This window comes from Sparus aurata, chromosome 19, assembly GCF_900880675.1.
Source record: "Sparus aurata chromosome 19, fSpaAur1.1, whole genome shotgun sequence".
Lineage (NCBI taxonomy): Eukaryota > Metazoa > Chordata > Actinopteri > Spariformes > Sparidae > Sparus > Sparus aurata.
Genome location: NC_044205.1, coordinates 19783888 through 19804484, shown reverse-complemented (window position 1 = coordinate 19804484; position 20597 = coordinate 19783888). Strand labels below are relative to the sequence as shown.

Sequence of the window (20597 nt, the reverse complement as noted above, 5' to 3'; positions counted from 1 at the left end):
CCGCTAAGAACCCAGTTCTTAACTCCAATGGGGTGCAATGTAAAGCTCATATTTTGAAGACAAATTCCACCTGCTTCACTGTTCACGCTCAACTTCGTGCTTCATGTCACGACACGTTTACGCTTACCCCAGAGGCGGCTTTTGGAAAAGAAGGAATATTACACCTCCCTTTTAGATAGACAAGGCGGCACATTGCAGCCTTTACCTTGCTGCAAATGTGCCGCCTTTTCTATCTAAAAGGGGCTAGTGACATATGAGAGAGCAGGTTGCTTCTTATGGGCTGGTTTCCATAGACCTGGTTGCTTATTTCTCTTGCAAGATCTGGCAATACTGCTGGTGAGAGATCCCAGGACTGCATTTTAAACAGCTGCTGGGGGGACATAAAACTACCTCCTCTGTTTGGTGATGGTCATTCCAGTTTGACATAGATGGCTTCTTTCACTCTGGCTGCTCGCTCTCCTGCACATTCATTGATTGAACTGTTGACTTTTGCTGCTTGTGCCTGGATGTTTTGTCTTCAGGGTGGACAAAACAGCCTCAGTGTGTTGCTTGTGGATACAGGGTTTTCCCCCTATCTGGAAGCCATCTGAGTGCTCGAACAAAGGCACTTTTGGCTTGAATTTAAAGAAGGACTTGTGATATTAATTTGCATAAACTCATCATTTGCCTATTACTTTCTCTTTCCGCTTTTAATCGCTGCCCAGCTGTTTCCTCTTTTGCAATATCTGTAAGCAATTTACAAAAGTAGCCCAGGTTGTGTCTGTGATTTAATTCAGCAATCAATTTATCAATGGTAAATTAACATGTCAAAACACTTGTCACATTCACACGGATGCCAACCTGTTCAGCAATTCAGTGATCAATGTGCTGTAAAGAACAGGATCAGGATGTGAGAGGAGGAAGTGAGAATTCCTTTTTAGTTGAGTTGTCAGAAAGACACATGTGGGGAAATTCTCTCTACATTGGTGGTTACAGAATGGTAAATGACATTTACTGTGTATATAGTCAATATAATTGATTTACGGTGTGCACCCCTAAATTTTGTGATTGTGCTCCTAAAATTTTCAGTTAGGGGCCACTGTGCTCCTAGTAAAAAAAAGTTAGTCTGGAGCCCTGCTGTCCTAATAAAACATCCAAGGTCACTTGCGTGGGAAAGGCATGATCAACTCAAACCTCAGGGGTCATTGTTTTGGGAAGAGATGATTGATTCCTTTTGTAAATGCAGGTAACCCCCTCTCTGTATTCTACTTAAGTCAGTAACATTTTGAGGACTGCAGAGAACGCTCGTCAACGTCAGTCCTGGGGGGGGGGGGGAGAGACACGGACGGACGGACAGACGGTCGTCACCGTCACGCGCGGAGTATAGCGGCGCTTACCTAGCAGTATAGTGGCGCAGCGCCGCTGTTCCACCGAACCCTGAATCACTGGCGATTAATTAGACCAGGCACCACTTCCTTTATTTGATTTACTGGAATAGGTCGGAGGAAATTATTCCAAACATCTAACTACACAAGTTGGCTTGGGCAGTTAGAGTCTCAATTTATCCAATTTGATTTTAATCAGTTTCAAAACCTGTATTCTCTATATCTCCATTTCTAAAGCAGTGACTTCTTTGCACGATCCCATCGGTTTCACACGTTAAATTAAACCTGCAAAGACAACGACATATGGTTATATATGTTTATTAACTAAATAATGCAGAGTAAATGATATGAGGTAATAATTCAAATGAGTGACAACAAGTAACAGAAAATGTGAAGATTATGGGAGTAAAATATTGAGATCAAATGAATTTTAAACGATGGTGGATTTAGTGTACGGAACCGTTAATTTATAAAATTACGGGAGTAATTTCTATCCTAACGGGACACAATATACGAAATCTCTTTGAATTCACGGTAGGCCTATATATTCAAAGCTTCACAAACACCAACTCTGATTTCATTCATGTGTGACTCCTGTTGTGTATGGAAAGTCAGCCTACTTTGTTGAAGATGGAGAGGTCCAAGGGTCCAGACTTTCTGAATCAGGTCTCGGTTGGGCTGCAGACCTGCAGCGTCAGCTTAAAAGCTGGATAGTGACGTCGTCTCGGGTCAGACGAGGAGACAATCAAGCCCAGCTGAATTTCGCTTGAGAGCGTTGCGGGCAGTCTGGTAGTGACTGGATGATGATTCCTCTTTCCGGCTGGCTAAGTCTTCACGGTCTGTTGAGCGGCTAGAACTGAGACTGACTTTGGAATATTGACCGGAGTCTTGTCTAGAGCGGTTCTGATTTGGCTCCGAATATATACCAATTTGACTTCTTGCATAAAAATAACGGGAGGATGAAACGCTGGCCGGGTGAATCTTCCTTTGTTACTAAATACAAGAATAAACAAAAATGGCTTCTTCTGAATTTGAATACAATACTTAACAAAATATAAAGACAAAAAGAAATAAGTTTCGCTTTTGTGCTCTTTCAAAATAAAAGTACTCAGGGAGAGAATACTTCAGACACACGACTTATCACTTAATGTCGTTGTGTTTTCTGATTTGAGTTTGTGTTTTTTGATTTGCGTTCGTGTTTTCTGATTTGCGTTTGCGTTTTCTGATTTGCGTTGGTGTTTTATCATTTGCGTTGGTGTTTTCTGATTTGCGTTTGTGTTTTCTGATTTGCGTTTGTGTTTTCTGATTTGCGTTGGTGTTTTATCATTTGCGTTTTCTGATTTGCGTTTGTGTTATCTGATTTGCCGTTGTGTTTTGCACTTCAGGGCCACCGTACTCATCTCATTTTTGCTGCAGAATGGGAGGCAACAGGCTGAACAACAACATCATAAATTATACTTTGGTCAAAGAGAAGACGGAACACCAGATGTTGGTATCAGGGCGTTGTTATCTATGGGAGAAGCGACTGTCATTTCAAAGTGAAATCACAGGATCCAGTGACCATTTGTTTCTAATTTACATTCAAAAAGAGGCACTTAATCATCCACACTTCTTGGCAGAAAAACATTTGTTATTTGGACCAGATGCCGAATCCTTGCATCCCTAAGTGTTGAATGTCCATGACCTGTAGGAAAAAAAAAAGCTTCATAGTCATAAAGAGGAAAGGAGAGGTGTCTTATAGAGGGGGAAAGGTGACAAATGGCTTTCACCCGCCGAAGAGAAAGGGGGTTGCTCTTTCTTGTAGAGTGTCCTCTCCTTGCCGGGGCAAAACTTAAAGTCCGTGTAAAGCGGCAAAAAAATTGTGTTATGAGTTTGTCACACCAAAGAAACATGTATCATTGACCACTGAGCCAATTTTGAAAGATTAAAAAAATTGTTAAGTATATAAAATTAGGTCTCAAAATCATGGAAAAACAAGCACTTCTTTCTGCTGTGAAACGCTGGGGGCGTGTCAGTTAGAGGCGCTGGAACAACGCCCATGCGGCGGGGGCTACACGTCATGTTAATGACGTCGGTGTCTCCCCAGGTGTTCCCCAGGTGTTCCCCAGGTGTTCCCCTTGTCTATCTAAACCCGCGGACAGTTTATAATCATATAGATGCTGTTATAACGTGTAGTGATTGAGATCCTGACCCACTAAACATCCTGGAAAGTGACGGAGTGAAGTTTTTCGCGCTAAATTACATAATTATACATAATCACCATCAGTAAACAGGACGCTGTCTGACTCTGTCACTCGCGGGGACGGAGGCTGTTTTCTGGGGGACAGTTTCCTGTAGTCTCGGTCAGGAGGGCTGGCGGTCGTGGTGATTTATTTTCGTCAAACACTCATTGAGTTAAAGTCTTGTGACAAGCGTGACAGACGCTGTTTTGTGAGCAGAAATGTGAGGAAGAGTCGGGAGGACAGGGAGGGGACGGACAGGAGGACAGACGCTTCTCCACATACAGCTGTGGTATTTGTTTTCCTCATATGAGTTGCTAAAGACAGTTACAGTTACTACGTTACTTTTGTTCGGTCATGTAACGTTGCTTTGTGGTACATTTCTCTGTATTTAGTTGAGTGAAGGACCTGTGCAGTTATCAGACTGTCAGACCGACACGCCCTCGCTCCGCGCCTCCGGATTATCCGTTCAGACTGGGACGGCTCACCAATAATGCGGCCCTGATACTACCACCACATACCGCCGGTGGGACCCGGCATAATGTGGCCGCCGCCGCCACCACCACCACAGCTGCAGCCGACCCACTCCGTCCCGCTGACGGCGGGTCCCACCGGCATAATGTGGCCGCCGCCGCCACCACCGCAGCTGCAGCCGACCCACTCCGTCCAGCTGACGGCGGCGGCCACATTATGCCGTCAGCGGGACGGAGAGTGTCAGCGGCGGTCAGCAGCGGCCACATCTCCTCGTCGGCGGGAGGAGAGGATGCAAGCCGGGGACGGAGTTGACCAGCGTCAACGGACTCCCCCGTTTCCTTACGTTGTCATCCGAAGGAAACTTAAATGAGATAACAGCGCCGTCACCCTGCACACTGTGGCATCCAGGAAAGATGCAGAGGATGTGGAGGAGACATGACTGGTTAGCTGACTGGTTGACTGGTTAGCTAGCTGCAAACTATTGTAAGCAATGCTATCCGAGACTGGAGAGCAAGTGGGAGAGCCGCTGAAGCCGACGCGCTGAACGTATTTATAGCACTTCCGCAGCAGGGCCGGGTTTATGCAAATCATATAGCCGCGTTACGTAACGCGGCCATGATTTGCATGATTTCTGACCCGCCCATTAAATCCTGAACACAGAAATGTTGAAAAACTGTTTGTGAGCCTAGCTCCAAAATTAAATTCTACATGGCCGAATGGCTTTTACATGTTTTAAGTAAACACATTTATGACCTGTTTGATGTGTTTAGAAGAAAATGGCTGATTTTGGTTTACACGGACTTTAAAGAATGGGGGGGTCTTCCAGATCTTCTGAGGGGGAATAGGTTAGTAGGTGAGAGGTGAAACACAGACACCCGAACAGGGCCTTTTGATGGTCCAGGAGACGAGAAGACATGTTCCTACAACTGACTCATCAATTAATAGGCTGATTGTTTCAGCAGTTTTCTGATAATAATTGACATTCAACCATTTTTGTTACAGGAATTTGAAATCGATCAACAGGAACCTTTTGTGTTGGTCACGACGGACAGAACAGTCCTGGATTTTGACAAATTTGGTGAGTAAATCCATCCTTGTTGGTGCAAAACTAACCAATATGCTGCCATAAAACTGAAGTTAAGACTGCACAAATACATGTTAGACTATGGTTAATTTGTCCTGTAAATGTCATCACCTGTAACTCTTTTTCTCAGACATTGTTCAGAATTTGCTGTGATATTGTCAATTTTTAAATGTTGAGACTTGACTGTCAAATTTACATTTACATCAGGTTACACAAGATGGATAACATACATGTTTTTCCTTTTTTTTTTTTATTTACTGCAGAGGACCTTCAGGATGAAAGCACTCTGCACTTGTTGCAAAATGAGGACCAAGCTCCGTCAGTGGCAACAAAGGAATGCATTAAGTTTACGCCTCATTATGATACTGTGGTCAAGAGCGGCATGTATGAGTACTACGCCAGTCAGGGCCAGAACCCATTGCGTAAGTGCTTACATGATTATAGTAGTATACTGAGCTGGGAAGATGCACTAAGCTGCACATGATTACACATAACTCACGTTTTTCCTATTTTTACAGCCTATACGCTTGCTGAGCTGATCGACAACGCTCTTTCGGCCACTGCTAAAAACACTGGAATGAGGACAATAGAGTTGAGGATGGTTAGTTCTGCAGCTGCGTATCATTAATAACCAAAAATTTAACTTATGCATATTGGTTTTACTTATTTTTTATGTCCAGAATGAGCTCAAGCAGTTTGTGCTTTTATTTATTGAAGTCTCTCTTAGTGATATTCTTTGTTCTGTTTTCCAGCTGTTCGATGAAACTATTGGGAAACCTGCAGTGATTGTTTTAGATAATGGCTGCGGGATGACCTCAGAGCAGCTCAAGAACTGGGCAGTGTTCAGACTGTCTAAATTCAACAGAAAAAACGTCAAATTCGCAAGGTTGGTGTACATAACTTTCTTTACTTCAAAGCTTTACATTAGCAGTGATCACCCGATTAATGTTTTCGATGTTTTATCTATTAGTTTGATTGCACAAAATGTTGTTTTTTTCTTCACTACAGTGAACAAGAGGGGTATGTTCGGCCTGATCCGGTCCCTCGTAGTCTCAACAGTGATATATCCTACTTTGGAGTAGGAGGAAAACAGGCTGTTTTCTATGTTGGACACTCAGTCAGGGTAAGTCTTCAGTGCAGACATGAGCAGGATTTGTCGGTTGTGGTTTCCTACATTCAAAGTTGGCCCTTCCTCTCAGGTTTCCTAACTCCTTCTTTGATGCGTCAGAAAGATCTTGCACCTGGTTGCACGTGTTCATAGAATCATTACCGCACACCCTGCAGACTGTTACTTGCTTGGGGCTACACAACCACTCTTTAAAGGGATAGTTCGGGTTTTTTGAAGTGTGGTCACATAAAGTACATATCTATAGTCAACCCCGTTCACTGCAGTACAAAGCTGAGCATCTGGGCTGGAGCGGCTCTCTGCTTCTCCAAACTGAGGCTGCGCTGATCGGTGATTATGGTAGGGAACAGATCTACTATGTACTTTATATGACCCCACTTCAAAAAACATGAACTATCACTCTAAAGGTTGATAGCATATAAGAAAATACAGACGGTCTCTGCAATTCCAGATACAGCAAAATACTTTTATTTTTTTTCTTCTTCTTTTTTTTCTCCATACTTCATTAGATAGACTAGATTAGATAGAATTACTTTAAAGATCCCAGACTGGGAAATTATTTTGTTACAGCAGTAGTGGGTCCGCAAATAAAACATTTCATACATAACATAAATATAATCCAATATATACATAGTGTATATATACAGTGCACAGTGTGCTATAAACAGTAAACAATAATAATATATACAACAAAACAAAATATGCAAAATATACTATAACAATAATAATATATACAACAAAACAGTAGAGAGACAGAGTTCTCTGTCAGGCAGAGGTGAGAGAGTTGTTGTATAAAGTGATGGATTGTGGCAGGAAAGATTTCCTGTATCTATTGCTACGACAGCGAAGCTGAAGCAGTCTTCCGGAGAAGGTGCTCCGCTGTCTGACCAGTGTGAGTTGGAGAGGGTGGAGAGGATTATCCATGATGGATAACAGTTTTTTCAGTGTCCTCCTCTCCACCACAGCCTCCAGAGTGTCCTGTTTGCAGCCAATCACAGAGCCAGCCTTCCTGATCAGTTTGTTGAGTCTGTTGGTGTCGCTGGCTCCGATGCTGCTTCCCCAACAAACCACAGCAAAGAAAAGTACACTGGCCACCACAGACTGATAAAAGATCTCCAACATCTTGCTGCACACGTTGAAGGATCTCAGCTTCCTCAGGAAGTAAAGTCTGCTCATCCCCTTCTTGTAAGCAGCTTCAGTGTTAGATCTCTAGTCCAGTCTGTGGTTGATGGTAACACCCAGGTACTTGTAATCCTCGACCACCTCCACATCCTTTCCCAGAATGCACAGAGGTTGGAAAGCCGTCTTCCTCTTCTTCCTGAAATCTATCACCATCTCTCTGGTCTTGCTGATGTTCAGCCGCAGGTGATTCTGTCCAGTCCACTCCACAAAGTTGTCTACCAGTACCCTGTACTCCTCCTCCTGTCCCTCACTTATACACCCAACAACAGCCGAGTCGTCAGAAAACTTTTGCAGGTGACACGACCCGGTGTTGTACTGAAAGTCAGTGGTGTATAAGGTGAACAGGAAAGGAGACAGTACAGTCCCCTGTGGAGCTCCTGTATCACTAACCACCGCATCAGACAGAACACTGCCCATACGGACAAACTGTGGCCTGCCTGTCAGGTAGTCAGTAATCCAGGAGATCATTGTGTCGTCTACACCCATCACCCGCAGCTTCTCCCCCAGTAGCAGTGGCTGAATGGTGTTAAAAGCACTAGAGAAATCAAAGAATGTGATTCTCACAGTGCCTCCTCCACCATCCAGGTGCGAATGGGCTCGTTGCAGCAGGTAGATGACAGTGTCATCAACTCCCAAGTGGGGCTGGTAAGCAAATTGCAGAGGGTCTAGCAGGGCTCTCACCTGCAGCCTCAGGTTGGCCAAAACCAGTCTCTCCAGCACCTTCATGACGTAAGATGTGAGGGCCACTGGTCGATAGTCATTGAGGTCTGATGGTGTCGACTTCTTTGGAACAGGAACCAGGCAGGAAGTCTTCCAAAGCACCGGTATTCTCTCCTGACCCAGGCTCAGGTTGTAGAGGTGTTGTAGGACAGGAGACAGCTGGCTGGCACATGTCTTCAGGATCCTGGGGCTGATACCGTCAGGGCCTGCAGCCTTCTGCTGGTGGAGTCTCTCCAGCTGTCTCCTAACCTGGCCTGCAGTCACAGTCATGCGGGAGAGGCTGCTGGTGTCTTCAGTGGAGGACGAGGAGGTGGAGGAGGAGGTGAAGGTGAAGGTGGAGGAGGAGGAGGAGGAGGAGGAGGAGGAGGAGGAGAGGTGCTGCACAGGAGAGCTCACAGCAGGGGAGTGAGGGGGGAGGGGAGGAAGCATTTGGGGCAGTGAGGGTGTGTGGGGGTCTGGAGGTGTCAGGGAGACGACAGAAGGCTGTGAGCTGAACCTATTGAAGAATCTGTTCAGCTCGTTTGCCCTCTCCAGGCTGCCCGATGACTGTCTGCCGCTCACCTTACACCCAGTGATCTGCTTCATACCAGTCCACACATCCCTCACATTGTTCTGCTGGAGTTTGGCCTCCAGCTTCCTCCTGTAGGTGTCTTTACAGGCCCTCAGCATATCCCTGAGTTCATGCTGCACTCTCCTCAGTTCTTCCCTGTCTCCAGACCTGAACGCCCTCTTCTTCTTGTTAAGAAGGGCTTTCAGGTCATTGGTGATCCACGGCTTATTATTAGGGAAGCAGCGTACAGTCCGGGTTGGCATGGTGGTGTGTTCACAGAACCTGATGTATTCTGTGATGCAGTCGGTCATGCTGTCGAGATCCACTCCATGTGGCTCAACAAGTGCATCCCAGTCTGTCGACTCAAAGCAGTCCTTTAGTGCGTCAGCAGCCTCCCGAGTCCACCTCCTCACGCTCCTAGTGTGGACAGGCTGCCGCTGAACAAGGGGAATATACTTAGGGGTCAGCAGGACCAGGTTGTGGTCAGATCTTCCAAGAGGGGGGAGGGCTGTGGGACTGTATGCATCCTTAGCATTTGCATACAACAGATCTAGTGTGTTACAGTCTCTGGTGGGGCAGTCAACATACTGGTGAAATGTTGGAAGGGTTTTGTCCAGTGAAACGTGATTAAAATCCCCAGTGATGACAATAAATGCATTAGGATGCTGCGTCTGTATCTGGGCAACAGCGGAGTGGATGACGTCACAGGCCAGCGCTGCATCAGCTGAAGGAGGAACGTACACACCGATAATGACGGCGGACGTGATTTCCCGGGGCAAATAATAAGGCCTCATCCCCACAGTCAGCAGTTCAATGTCCGGGGTACAGAGACGTTTCTTCACGTGAACATGTCCGGGATTACACCACCTCTCACTCACATACAATGCAATCCCTCCTCCTTTCTTCTTTCCACTGCTTGTCACGTCCCTGTCCGCCCGAACAGTGCTGAAGCCGGGAATCGCCACACTGTGGTCCGGGATGTTTGAGTGAAGCCATGTCACCGTGAAACACAACACACTGCACTCACGATATTCACTCTGAGCCTTTATCAGCGCGGCGAGCTCGTCCGTCTTGTTCCCCAAAGACCTCACGTTTCCCATGACGATCGCCGGTACAGCCGGTCTGTGTCTCCTCTTCTTCACCCTCCGTTTGACTCCAGCTCTGCAGCCACGGCGTCTCCTCCGCAGCTCCTTCAGGACCTCAGGCCTGGTTCCGGGCAGCAGTGCAGGTTCACACAGCGCAATCAGCTGGTCGCGTGTGTAAACAATGCGCTCAGTGATGCGCTCCTTACCCTCCGTTGCTAGGGCTAGCAAAACCATCACAAAAAAAGTGCCGTAAAAGTTTAAAAAAGAAAAAAAGAAAGGTGTTCGTCTTCTCTCAGTCTCTGGAGAAGAGTTGCCAAAAGTTCAGCGAAAATCAGTACAGAAATACAACAAAAACTACGAAAAAACGTAAAAACCCACGGGAGCTGCTGTTACAGGCTACCACCTAGTACGGCGCCATAGCAACCGACCAGCCAATTAATCCCCAAGGGGAAATTATTCTCTGCATTTGACCCATCACTAGCTACATATATATTGTAACACTGCAAGCTAGGAGCAGTGGGCTGCTGTGACAGCGCCCGGGGAGCAGATAGGGGTTTGGTGCCTTGCTCAAGGGCACCTCGGCAGTAGTCAAGGAAGTGAACTGGCACCTCTTCAGCTACCAGTCCACTTCCTTATAGTGGGTCATGATGATGATTGAGAGGGATTACTGAACAGCAACGTGTCTCTCCAGAAATCATGACCAAGTTACTCAAGATTATCCACAGAGCATGTTATGAGCAGTCTATGAAACTATTTTTTTTTTCACCAAACTACAACCGCCAACTGTTTCACTGCGTAAAAGGAGGTGAGCCAGCCTTAACAAAAAAAACTAATACATACAATTGTAGGGGTCACAAAGTTATATCTCGACCACTTAGAATAACACTCCCATTATCTCCACACATCAGTCATTTACAGGACACAGATTCCAAAGAGGTGTTACACAGAAAGGTTACCAAAAATACCAAAATGACCTCCTTGGACCCATTAAATCCCTTGGAGATGAATCTATTGTCATATCTATGTTAGGTTTTTCAACCCTCTTTACCACATATGCTCTACAACTGTAACAATGTCCCTTTGCTGTGTGCCACTCCCCCCTCTCTCACCATCATCGTTAAGTTTAATACGCAAGAATAACACATCAGAATAACAAAGGGACATTTGGGAATTTCCCTCACACTGCCACTCACCCATGAGGAAACGCATGCTTCCTTTTTCTGTTTAGTGGAACAGTTGGTGTGTGTAGTTCAGAAGAAGAAAAATAGTTCCTATATGATGTTTGATTGTTTTGAGCAGCAATGTACTACTTTATTTTTCCAGAGGTCTTTGCACCTCTTACATTGGCTTATTTAAATATACAATGAAATAATAACCATACATGTGTTACCTTTCTTGATTAGATGATCAGTAAACCAGCTGGCTCCCCAAACGTCCATGAGCTGATTCTGTCAGAAGAGGAGTTTAAGAGAAAAGAGAGGAACAAAGAGGAGGTTTACAACGGGATAATCACAAATAGAATGGTAAATGTCTGAAAAGAGGTTAATTTGATATCTCAATTTTCCCATAGCTCTTTCCACTATCATCTGTCTGATCTTTGATCCTCCTCCTGCAGCCCGGTAACTCCTCTCATGTGAAAAATGATGATGAGCGCTTCCTCCATGCCCTCATCGCTGAGGAATCTGGAAAGGCGAGCTTCACAGCCGTGGTCATCACAGACATACAGCCGAATCATGTTACCTTTCTGAAAGATGATTTTGAAGTGTGGACCAGACAGCTTGCGTGAGTTCATTCACCCAGTCCACCCAGTATGTTCTTATCATTAATTTCATTGATAGAACTATATCTTTTTGTCTATATTTCAGTCACATTTATCATTATTACATTCATGGAGTCAATGGAAATGACCTGAGCAGCCACCCTGCAAACTCAAATGATCTCCCTAAAATTGACATTCAGGTGAGGCTGCTGGTCTTAAAAAGGTTTAATTGTTCATAAGAGTGACTTCTACGTAATATAGTCTACTTAAGCTATTTTTTTTCCTTTGACGTTTCTCTTTTAATTAGATCACTTTGCGGGAGAAGCCGCCCAGATGTCCCCGTGTGATCAATATTAGGGAAGTGGAAGACGACATGCAGTCTCTGTATATAAACACTGCTGCAGACAGATTTGAGTTTATGGCTGAACAAGATGGTGGAACAGTAGAGGGAATCATTCGGTATCATCCTTTCCTCTATTACAAGGAGACTTACCCTGAGGACCCCAGTGCTGTTCAAGGTAATTAAACACTAAAATACTGAATAGTTTACTTCTCGACATATCACATCTTTGGATGAAAAGAGTGGATTTTATTTTGGTTCTTTGTTTTTCTGCCTCAGGTGATGATGATGATGATGATACAGAGTGTGGAGCGCAGAGTCAGGCAAGAGAGAGAAAGCCAATATTTGAGTGTTTCTGGAACGGACGGCTCATACCAAACACCAAAGTGTCAGAGTAGGTTTTTACATTTCTTTTTTTATTTTAACCTTTTTCCCAATGACCGGAGCAGATATAAGCTTCTATGTCTGCATCAAAGTAAAGCCTACAACTGACAGTGAGTGACCATGTGGACAAGTGACCCACTCTCTCTTCTTTCTCCTCTCTCCTGAGCCACTTACATACCACCCTCCAGATGATTAAAACATCATGTGGCCAATGAGAGGTCACAAGCTGGGCAGTGGAATAGGCACAGCATCATACCTTCTGTATATCTTCTGAAATTTAACTATGTATTTGTGTTGTCCATTTGTTACAGTTTTTACTGGTGCACTTGGAATAAAGACCCAAAGTTGCCTGAGGAGTGTTACCGTCGGCTTTCGGGAGTGCTTTTCACTGATGACAGATTCAAGGTCAGCAACAACAAGCTCACCTTCATGGACCTGGAGCAGAGACTGAAGCAGAAGGAAACTTTGTTCACACGCATTGTCAAAGGACAGGTGGTTATTTACTCACTTTTTTTTTATCAGTAGTACAAATCACAGACCTACATTGAAAGCATTTCACTTTGAGGCCCTTGAATTAGATGTGGATATAATACATGTTGAAGATTGACAATACATAAAAAAGTTGCTGATTTAATTGTTGTGGATTTTTATTATTGGAATTGTCCACAGGAAAAGAACAGTTCTGCAGTTGTCTCCCACCCTGATCAAGGTGCCTAACAATAGCAAAAGCCAGACAACAGGAAAGGTTCACTTACTGTTTGTGGAACACTGTAGAGTCCATCAAAAAGCCTATCAGTGATGTTCCGTGTGTGTTGAATTTCCTCAGTGAGCACGAGTGTAACAGGGAGAAAAGATCAGCCAAAGAGAGCAGGTCTGCCACTGTCTCCTTCCCCAAACAAGGTGCTTAAACAGGATAAGAGAAACACTTCAGCAGCACGTGTTGTTGGACTATGGATGATTAAAGCTGTATTAAGCAACAATTTTGACATTCACATTGGAAAATTATAACAACTTCTTGAATGTGAATTTTAGGGATTGTGTCTGTTGAGTCCTAAAGGACCAGGAATGAGTTGTGGCACTTAGTCCAACATTTCATCAAATAGTAGTTTCTTCAGTATAGCTCGGAGTCAAGAAATGGGCTCAAAGAAGATCACCGGACATGTAGTAGAGTCTGGTACAAAGGAGTTTATTGGGTTCTACAAGGCAGCAACAGGAATAAACATTGGGTACCGGGAGCGACCCAACAAGTTCTATATTGCAGCCCTAAGCCACCTAAGAACACCTGTTTTGGAGTATTTCTGTTTTTTTCTGTATGCAGATTCAGTCCAGCGGTTTTGATTTAAGAATTGGGAAGAACCTCAAAACACTGCTAAAGTTCTTTGGGTCTTTGTCAACAGAAACAAAGAGGTATAGAGAAGGAGTTTAAGCAGTGGCTACAAAGCTGCCACGAGAAGCTGGACAAGCAGATCCAGTTCTTGGGCTACAAGGGGACCATAACACGGACAGATGTTGCTAAAAAGAAAATGCAGCAACCATGGGGGACTTTCTCCTCCATCCAATGGGACGGGAAAAAATACAAAGCAGGCCAATTTGTGAGCATCTTTTTAATATTTTTTCTGTTTGCAGACCAGTATATTTGTAAAGTTTCCATATTTTTTACTGATGCCGACACGCTTCTTCATACAGGTGAAGTCTGTGAAAACCCAGCCTATTGTGTATGGTAAGGTGGTCCAGTTTTTGCTGTTTGGAAGTTACAAAGGAGATGTCTTTGCAACAGGAGGAGAGGTGGAAGTGGCTCTGGTACGTCTGACTCAGGATATTACTCACATGTCAATACTTTCTGTCTCTTAATCTTGCGGTCTGTATTTTACGCCACTTTGGGGTTCAGTAAAGGCAGAACAGTCAAATAATCATCATTGGGGGGAAAATGAAAACCCATAAGTCTCTTAATGAAGCATCTCTTCAGCAAACTATTCTTTACAAAACCTTAACAAGGTGGCTTGGAGTGGAAAAGAATATGGTCATGCTGGCTTTAAAGTAGCAGGAAGCCTGATATGGAACTGCTTTTTCTGTATGTTGGAAAACATGTGATATAATCAACCTAAAGAGGTTCAATATTGGGTATCAGAAACTGGAATATTGAGACACAGATTTACTCACTAAAAGGGCAAAATTAGATGAACAGATTTTGGTTTTTTTAACATATTGACTTTGTAATTAAGCATTTTAAAATTAAGTTTCACTTGACAAAATATGAAAAAGTTTATCGAAGAAATTACACAAATGTTGTCTGCTGCAGCATTAATTTGATAGTTATTAATAATATATGAACACCTTTTGGTCTCGGTTGGTCTTTTTTGAGTTTATTTGTAGTTAGCATTAAATCTATAAATAAATGTGTTTTGTAGGAACCCCAAGCATTATACGAAAAGACCAAGACCATGCTCATTTCCAAGATTGACCAGACTGCCACGGATAAAGCCATCAAGAAGCACATCGACAGTGACGCCACCAGGTGAGCAAGCAGTAAGGGGAAATGCTGTCATGCTGCTAGCATCTAATCTGGTCTTTACAATGCATCAATGACACAAAGCAGCAGCGTCATATACACCTCAACACAGCACTATCTTCTCCAATATCAAACCTGACCAGAGTCTACTACTTTCTTCGGCGTCATCCAGCTGTTGACGGGTCGCCTCTCACACTTGTATATGGTTCAGTGGTCAAGAATGTGTTGTCACTTGGAAGTTTTACTTGACACAAGCACCCATGACACAAACAGCAGTTCGAACATTTTTTTTTTTTTTTTTTGTGACAATTATTTGCACCATAAATGTTACCGGTTCAATGATTGGACCAGTTAAAAAAGCAAACCTTGGCTGCTGACATTGGAAGGTAAACAAGCGTGTGTGTAATTCATTCTGCCCATGGTTGTCAATTCCTGTTTCATGGAGGTCAAATTTGCACATAATTTGTTTGTTCCAGACTTCCAGATATACTGAAAGTGGACTGGCCTGAAAGTAACCCCTGGCCACAGAATGCTGTTCGTCCAGCTGGGACTCCGTTTGGTAAAATATTGGATTGTTTGCACACTACTGATTCACATACTATTGTCGTGGCAACTGAAAATCAGTCACTTGTCTAGTGCAGGTGGGAGTTGATCAAAACACAAAGTTTCTAGAAGTCCTTTCACTTTACATAGATAATAATGTTGCATCTACAGTTGTTAGGTTTCATATGCAAGAGTAACATATCAAAATAATGGGGGACATCAGAGATTTTCCCTCACACTATCAGTGTGGGTTAAAACATGACGATGTTAAATGTTTTTGTGTTTTTGCTTTCACAAATTCACAGGCCCAATCAAAATTGAAATTCTAAACAAGAAAGAAGACTCAATAGCCATATTGCCGTCAGTGGGCCATAGACCAGGGAGAAAGCTGGTTATTGAGCAAAAAGTCATCCAACACGGTAAGAGATAAGAAACACACTAGTTGGCCGTTTTGCACTGAGGGTCCATCAGTCATTTTTCTGAGTACAGTGGTGAGAGAGATAAACAGCTTCCAGAGGACATGTGGAGGAGCAGCTGAGGTAAATGGACAACAAGCAAATGAGTTCACCCCCCCCCCCCCCCCCCAAAGTCAATACTTTGTAGAGCCACCTTTTGCAGCAATTATAGCTCCAAGTCTCTTGGGGTATGTATCTATGAGCTTGACACATATAGCAAATGGAAGTTTTGCTCATTCTTTGTGGCAAAACTGCTCCAGCTCCTTTAAGTTGTCGGGTTCCTCTTGTGTACAGCAATCTTTAAATTGTACTGCTGATTCTTAATTGGATTAAGGTTTGACTGGGCCACTCCAGGACATTTCACTGTTTCTCCTTAAACCACTGGAGTGTTAGCAGTGTGCTTAGGGTTATTGTCCTGCTGAAAGGTGTGAGAAATTACATAGTTTTCCACTCAGTAAATAAAGTCACTGTCCTTACCGTGGAGATGGTCCTTCAGCGTGTTGAGAGGTGTTAGGTTTGTGCCAGATTTAGCGCTGTCCTTGATGGCGACGAAGAAGTAAAATTTTGGTCTCATTTGACCAGAATACCTTCTTCCATGTGTTTTGGGAGTTTCCAATATGCCTTTTGGTGAACTCCAAACGTGCTGCCTTATTTTTTTTTTAAATTTTGTCCACTCTTCCATAAAGCCCAGCCCTGTGGAGTGTACAGCTTAAAGTAGTCGTATGGACAGAGACTCAGATCTCTGCAGTTGAGCTGCCCAGCTCCTTCACGGTCGGCTTTGGCCTCTTGGTTCCTTCTCTGATTAATGCTCACTAGAGCTGTACGATATTGGAAAAAATTGACATTGTGATTTTTTATTAACCCTGCGATATATATTGCGATATGAAAAAATACAGGAATTTTCATCAGATGACCTGAATAGCACTTTATGTTATGCTGCATTTCAAAATGATAAGCATTTATATTTCATATGAGCTCATTCATGCGTGCTTGCGCCATCCCAGAACTTCCATTCCCCATGCTGGCTTACTTTCATTTTTAAAAATGACATCCGTCTTATTTTCCTTTGGGTGTGGGTCGGGCGCCGGTAACAATTTACAGCGGATACTTTTTTATAACACAACCCTGATCTGTACTGCTCCACAACTTTGTCTCTAACCCGTTTGGAGTGCTCCTTGGTCTTCATGGTGTCACTTGCTTGTTGGTAACCCTTGCTTAGTGGTGTTGCACTGGTGTTGACTCTGGGGCCTGTCAGAACAGTACTGTGTGTACTGAGATCATGTGACACTTAGATTGCCCACAAGTGGATCTGATCAAACTAATTATGTGGCTTCTGAAGGTAATGGATTGGGCTTGAATGCAAAGGGGGTGAATACGTATGCACATACAACTTTTTATTTTTTTATTTTTTAGAATTATCGAAAACAAGTTTTTTTTTATTTCACATCAACAATTTGGAGTATTTTGTGTAGGTCCATCAAAATGCATTTAAATTCCAGGTTGCCAAGGGGGGTGAATGTTTTTGCAAGGCAATGTAATGTCTGCAAGCTTAAGAGCAGCTTCATCAGCAGACTCAGACTCATTCAACCCCACTACCTAAAAGGAATGGCACAGGAAATCATTTCTACCTGGTGCTATCAGACTTTTATCACTTCAGTCCATAATACACAAATGATGCTCTTTAAATGATTACTACTGTAAATACTGCACCTTATCCTCTTGCACCTCATGTTCCACTTACCTTTTCTCTTCGATACCTCAGTATTTTATCTTATTTACACCTTCATGCAAACACCTTTTGTTTTTGCTGTTCCATTAATACTAAAAATGCATCTGAAGCACAACACTCCTTCATATTTTGAGGCGCTACAGAATATATCCAGCAATATAAAGCCTTAAAAGCCAGCAGTTGGAGCAGAAGTACATAGAGTTATTATAAAAGTGATGATACACCGGTTTGGTGATCACGTTTCATCTCATCTAATAGCAAACAGGTCTGAACAGGCCTTCTAATGTTGTAGTTAACTGTATTTGCTTTTCATTTGTAGGTGTTAAAGGAGATCAAGAGCTCAAGTCTTTCACTGCCCAACATTCAAAGTGGGGATTCTGGTTCAAAAAAATCGGTACTTTCCATTTTTATTCATCAAGTTTTTGGATGCCCTGAGTGTGTCTGCTGAAAAATAACAAAAACATCATTTTTGCAAACCTCTTCTCTTGACAGATTGTCTAACGGACCTGGGGAAGTATACCATGACTCTAAACACAATGCTGAGTGAAGGTAATCTTACCGTCCTCGGAGGTAGATCGCTCCCAAGCTACACACTCAACTTCACCATCAAAGGTAAGGATTATTTATCATATCATATCTGTCATAGTTATCATCCTTTCTGAATGCCCTAATCACATCACAAACTTGCGCTGTTTTTATTTCTATCAGAGGGTGATGCTGAGAGGTTTGTCATTGGTCCAGTCAGCTCCCCTCTTGTTGTAGGAGTGCCTTTCAACATTCCTCTAATGATAAAAGACGGTTATGATCACCCAGCAAAACCTCCTGATCTCACACCTGTTCTCCAGTGCAGGTTGGTCCGTCCACTCTATTCTTCAAAAATCTACTGTAGCGTGTACCCAATGTAATTTTCTTTTATGCATCCAAAACAGTTACCATTGGTGAATTGAAATGAATGATTAATAAATTACTTTTATACCTATTTGAATTTCATTCAAATCTAAAAAAGATGATTACACTATTATTATTATGTAGTGGCCTGGACCTGAGTTACGAGAAAGTGGACAGCAGTGGGACCACATTAACCATCAGAGGTGTCAAAGCAAGAGGAAAACAAGCAAAGGTTAGAACCCTCAGTCCTCTCTCAGAGGACACAAGTTTCCCAGAATCTGTAAATTTGTTATCATATTTTGTTCGTATGGCGATTTTGGGGGTTTTTGTTTTGATTTTTTGGTCTATATATCGTTTGTCTGTCCATCCTGAGAGAGAATCCTGTTTCTCCTTCTGAGGTTTCTTCCATTTTTCTCTGTTAAAGGGTTTTTTTTTTCTCAAAATTGTTATTTGTGATATTGTGCTAGATCAATAGAAATGGCCTGACTCTTACTTTAAAGGTTGATTGTTACTGCTAATACTACATCATTGTAGCTTTTCAGAGTGTCCATTTTCATCCTGTGTTTTATTTTACAGTCATACAAGCTGAAAGTGACCCTGCCTGGCATGAAGAAAGAGAGTACACAGAGTATTGAAATCGTTCTTGTCCCTGGTGAGACTGCATTAACTTAGTAATTGCAACAATTAGTGAGCTCGAATTGGAAGTACAGTGTCCTATGCACACATAGAAAGTCCTTTCTATGTGTGCATAGTCATCTCAAACAAACCTCCTCGCAGCTGAGCTGAAGTTGAGATTATGTTTTTCAGGCAAGCCTCATTCCCTCCATGTGCCGAGAAAAGACAACCCAGTCACAGCAATGAATGGAGACCCTGTCAAGTTTAATGTGGAAGTTCACGATGAGGCGGGAAACATTACCGCTAACCCCAAACAGATAGTTCGCTGCCAGGTAAAAACTCTATTCGGACCATGTTGGACGGATGCTGGTATATTTGTTGCATCCGTGCACCTTCAGACCTTTCTCCTCACGAGAAACATGACTGAGCAGACTTGCTGAAAATGTGGTGCCTGTTTTTACAGCAGTATTTAATCTAGTTCAGTAAGAAGTTGTCTGTCTCATAAGAATGATGTGCTCTCACTTCGTCTTGTTTTTGCCTTTGAGTCCTTTTGTCCCCTCTGTGTTATATCGTTATGGTGCTTTTCTCTCTCATTTCCTCTTTCTTTTGATTTAATAATTGAATCTGAATGATCACAAATAACTGTTTTTCGTTTGTTGACCTATTCTCATCCTTCCCTTTTTTATGGGTCATACTCAGGTTCAGGGGCATCCACCAGTGACAATTATGTGCAGCAGTACAGGAGCTGGACACCTTGTGACAAACCCCATAAATGTAAAATTAATCAAGGGAGAACCACAAAAGCTAAATGTTCAGTTTGACATGCCTGTAAGTAGACCACAAAAATAATAATAAAGCAGGTAAAACATTCTTAAATTAAACTTTAATTAAACTTTAATCATGATGTCTCCATCTTATCGTTGTTGTAGAATCAGAAGAACGTTGTGTCAGTCATGAGGGAGCTGGAGGTGCTCCCCAGCACAAGAGTCTCCTCGATGGAGCTCTGCAGTCGGGATGATGGGAATCTAAAGCTGAAGAACAAGGAAAGGATAGAATGGCCAGCTGGAGGCATGCTGGAGAACCTGTTCTACAAGCTGTATGATGAGGCCGGTAGAGTGGTTCCCATCACTGCAGAAATAGCCTCCAAAATCAAGGTGTGTGTGGAGTATATATCACAGTGTCTTACTGTTGTGTTCACTGTGTCCTATCCTGTTATTTTTATGTGGAAAGATTTCTGTGTTTTGGGTATGTGATGCTAAATAAAAAATAAATAAAAACTTTGCTTTGCTGCAATAGATATTTTTTTAGGAGTCATTAGCCATGTTCCCATCAACTTATTTTATGCACATGTTAAAGTATTGCATCAGAAAAGGTTGATGGACGTATTAACAAAGATTTTGGGTTCCCTTTTTAATTCTGTAAGATGGCAGGATGTCTACATAGTACATTTATTCATGTCTGTGTGTGGTGAAACATTGTTCACCCCACAGCTGCTTCCACTATCTTCAACTAACGGAATGGAATTTGTATCTACACCTCACTTATTCTGACCTATGTTTTCTATTTTGGGT

At 43.0% G+C, this 20597-nt stretch overlaps 1 protein-coding gene across 2 annotated transcripts in view; it reads left to right on the top strand.

Annotated features, from left to right (window-relative positions):
• Positions 1 to 20597, top strand: part of smchd1 (structural maintenance of chromosomes flexible hinge domain containing 1) — a 37578-nt gene that overhangs the window by 2107 nt on the left and 14874 nt on the right. The window contains exons 2-27 of one of the 2 annotated variants that reach the window (XM_030398536.1): positions 5060 to 5135; positions 5405 to 5563; positions 5660 to 5742; positions 5894 to 6027; positions 6150 to 6264; positions 11208 to 11327; positions 11420 to 11586; positions 11670 to 11763; positions 11871 to 12081; positions 12183 to 12297; positions 12599 to 12779; positions 12957 to 12996; positions 13114 to 13187; positions 13685 to 13879; positions 13974 to 14087; positions 14696 to 14802; positions 15273 to 15355; positions 15645 to 15758; positions 17843 to 17917; positions 18016 to 18135; positions 18232 to 18373; positions 18556 to 18643; positions 18988 to 19063; positions 19219 to 19358; positions 19726 to 19854; positions 19956 to 20180. In XM_030398536.1, the coding sequence (XP_030254396.1) occupies positions 5060 to 5135; positions 5405 to 5563; positions 5660 to 5742; positions 5894 to 6027; positions 6150 to 6264; positions 11208 to 11327; positions 11420 to 11586; positions 11670 to 11763; positions 11871 to 12081; positions 12183 to 12297; positions 12599 to 12779; positions 12957 to 12996; positions 13114 to 13187; positions 13685 to 13879; positions 13974 to 14087; positions 14696 to 14802; positions 15273 to 15355; positions 15645 to 15758; positions 17843 to 17917; positions 18016 to 18135; positions 18232 to 18373; positions 18556 to 18643; positions 18988 to 19063; positions 19219 to 19358; positions 19726 to 19854; positions 19956 to 20180 (3177 nt within the window). The remainder of the gene's footprint in view (positions 1 to 5059; positions 5136 to 5404; positions 5564 to 5659; positions 5743 to 5893; positions 6028 to 6149; positions 6265 to 11207; positions 11328 to 11419; positions 11587 to 11669; positions 11764 to 11870; positions 12082 to 12182; positions 12298 to 12598; positions 12780 to 12956; positions 12997 to 13113; positions 13188 to 13684; positions 13880 to 13973; positions 14088 to 14695; positions 14803 to 15272; positions 15356 to 15644; positions 15759 to 17842; positions 17918 to 18015; positions 18136 to 18231; positions 18374 to 18555; positions 18644 to 18987; positions 19064 to 19218; positions 19359 to 19725; positions 19855 to 19955; positions 20181 to 20597) is intronic. The other variant, XM_030398537.1, reaches the window with a different exon arrangement.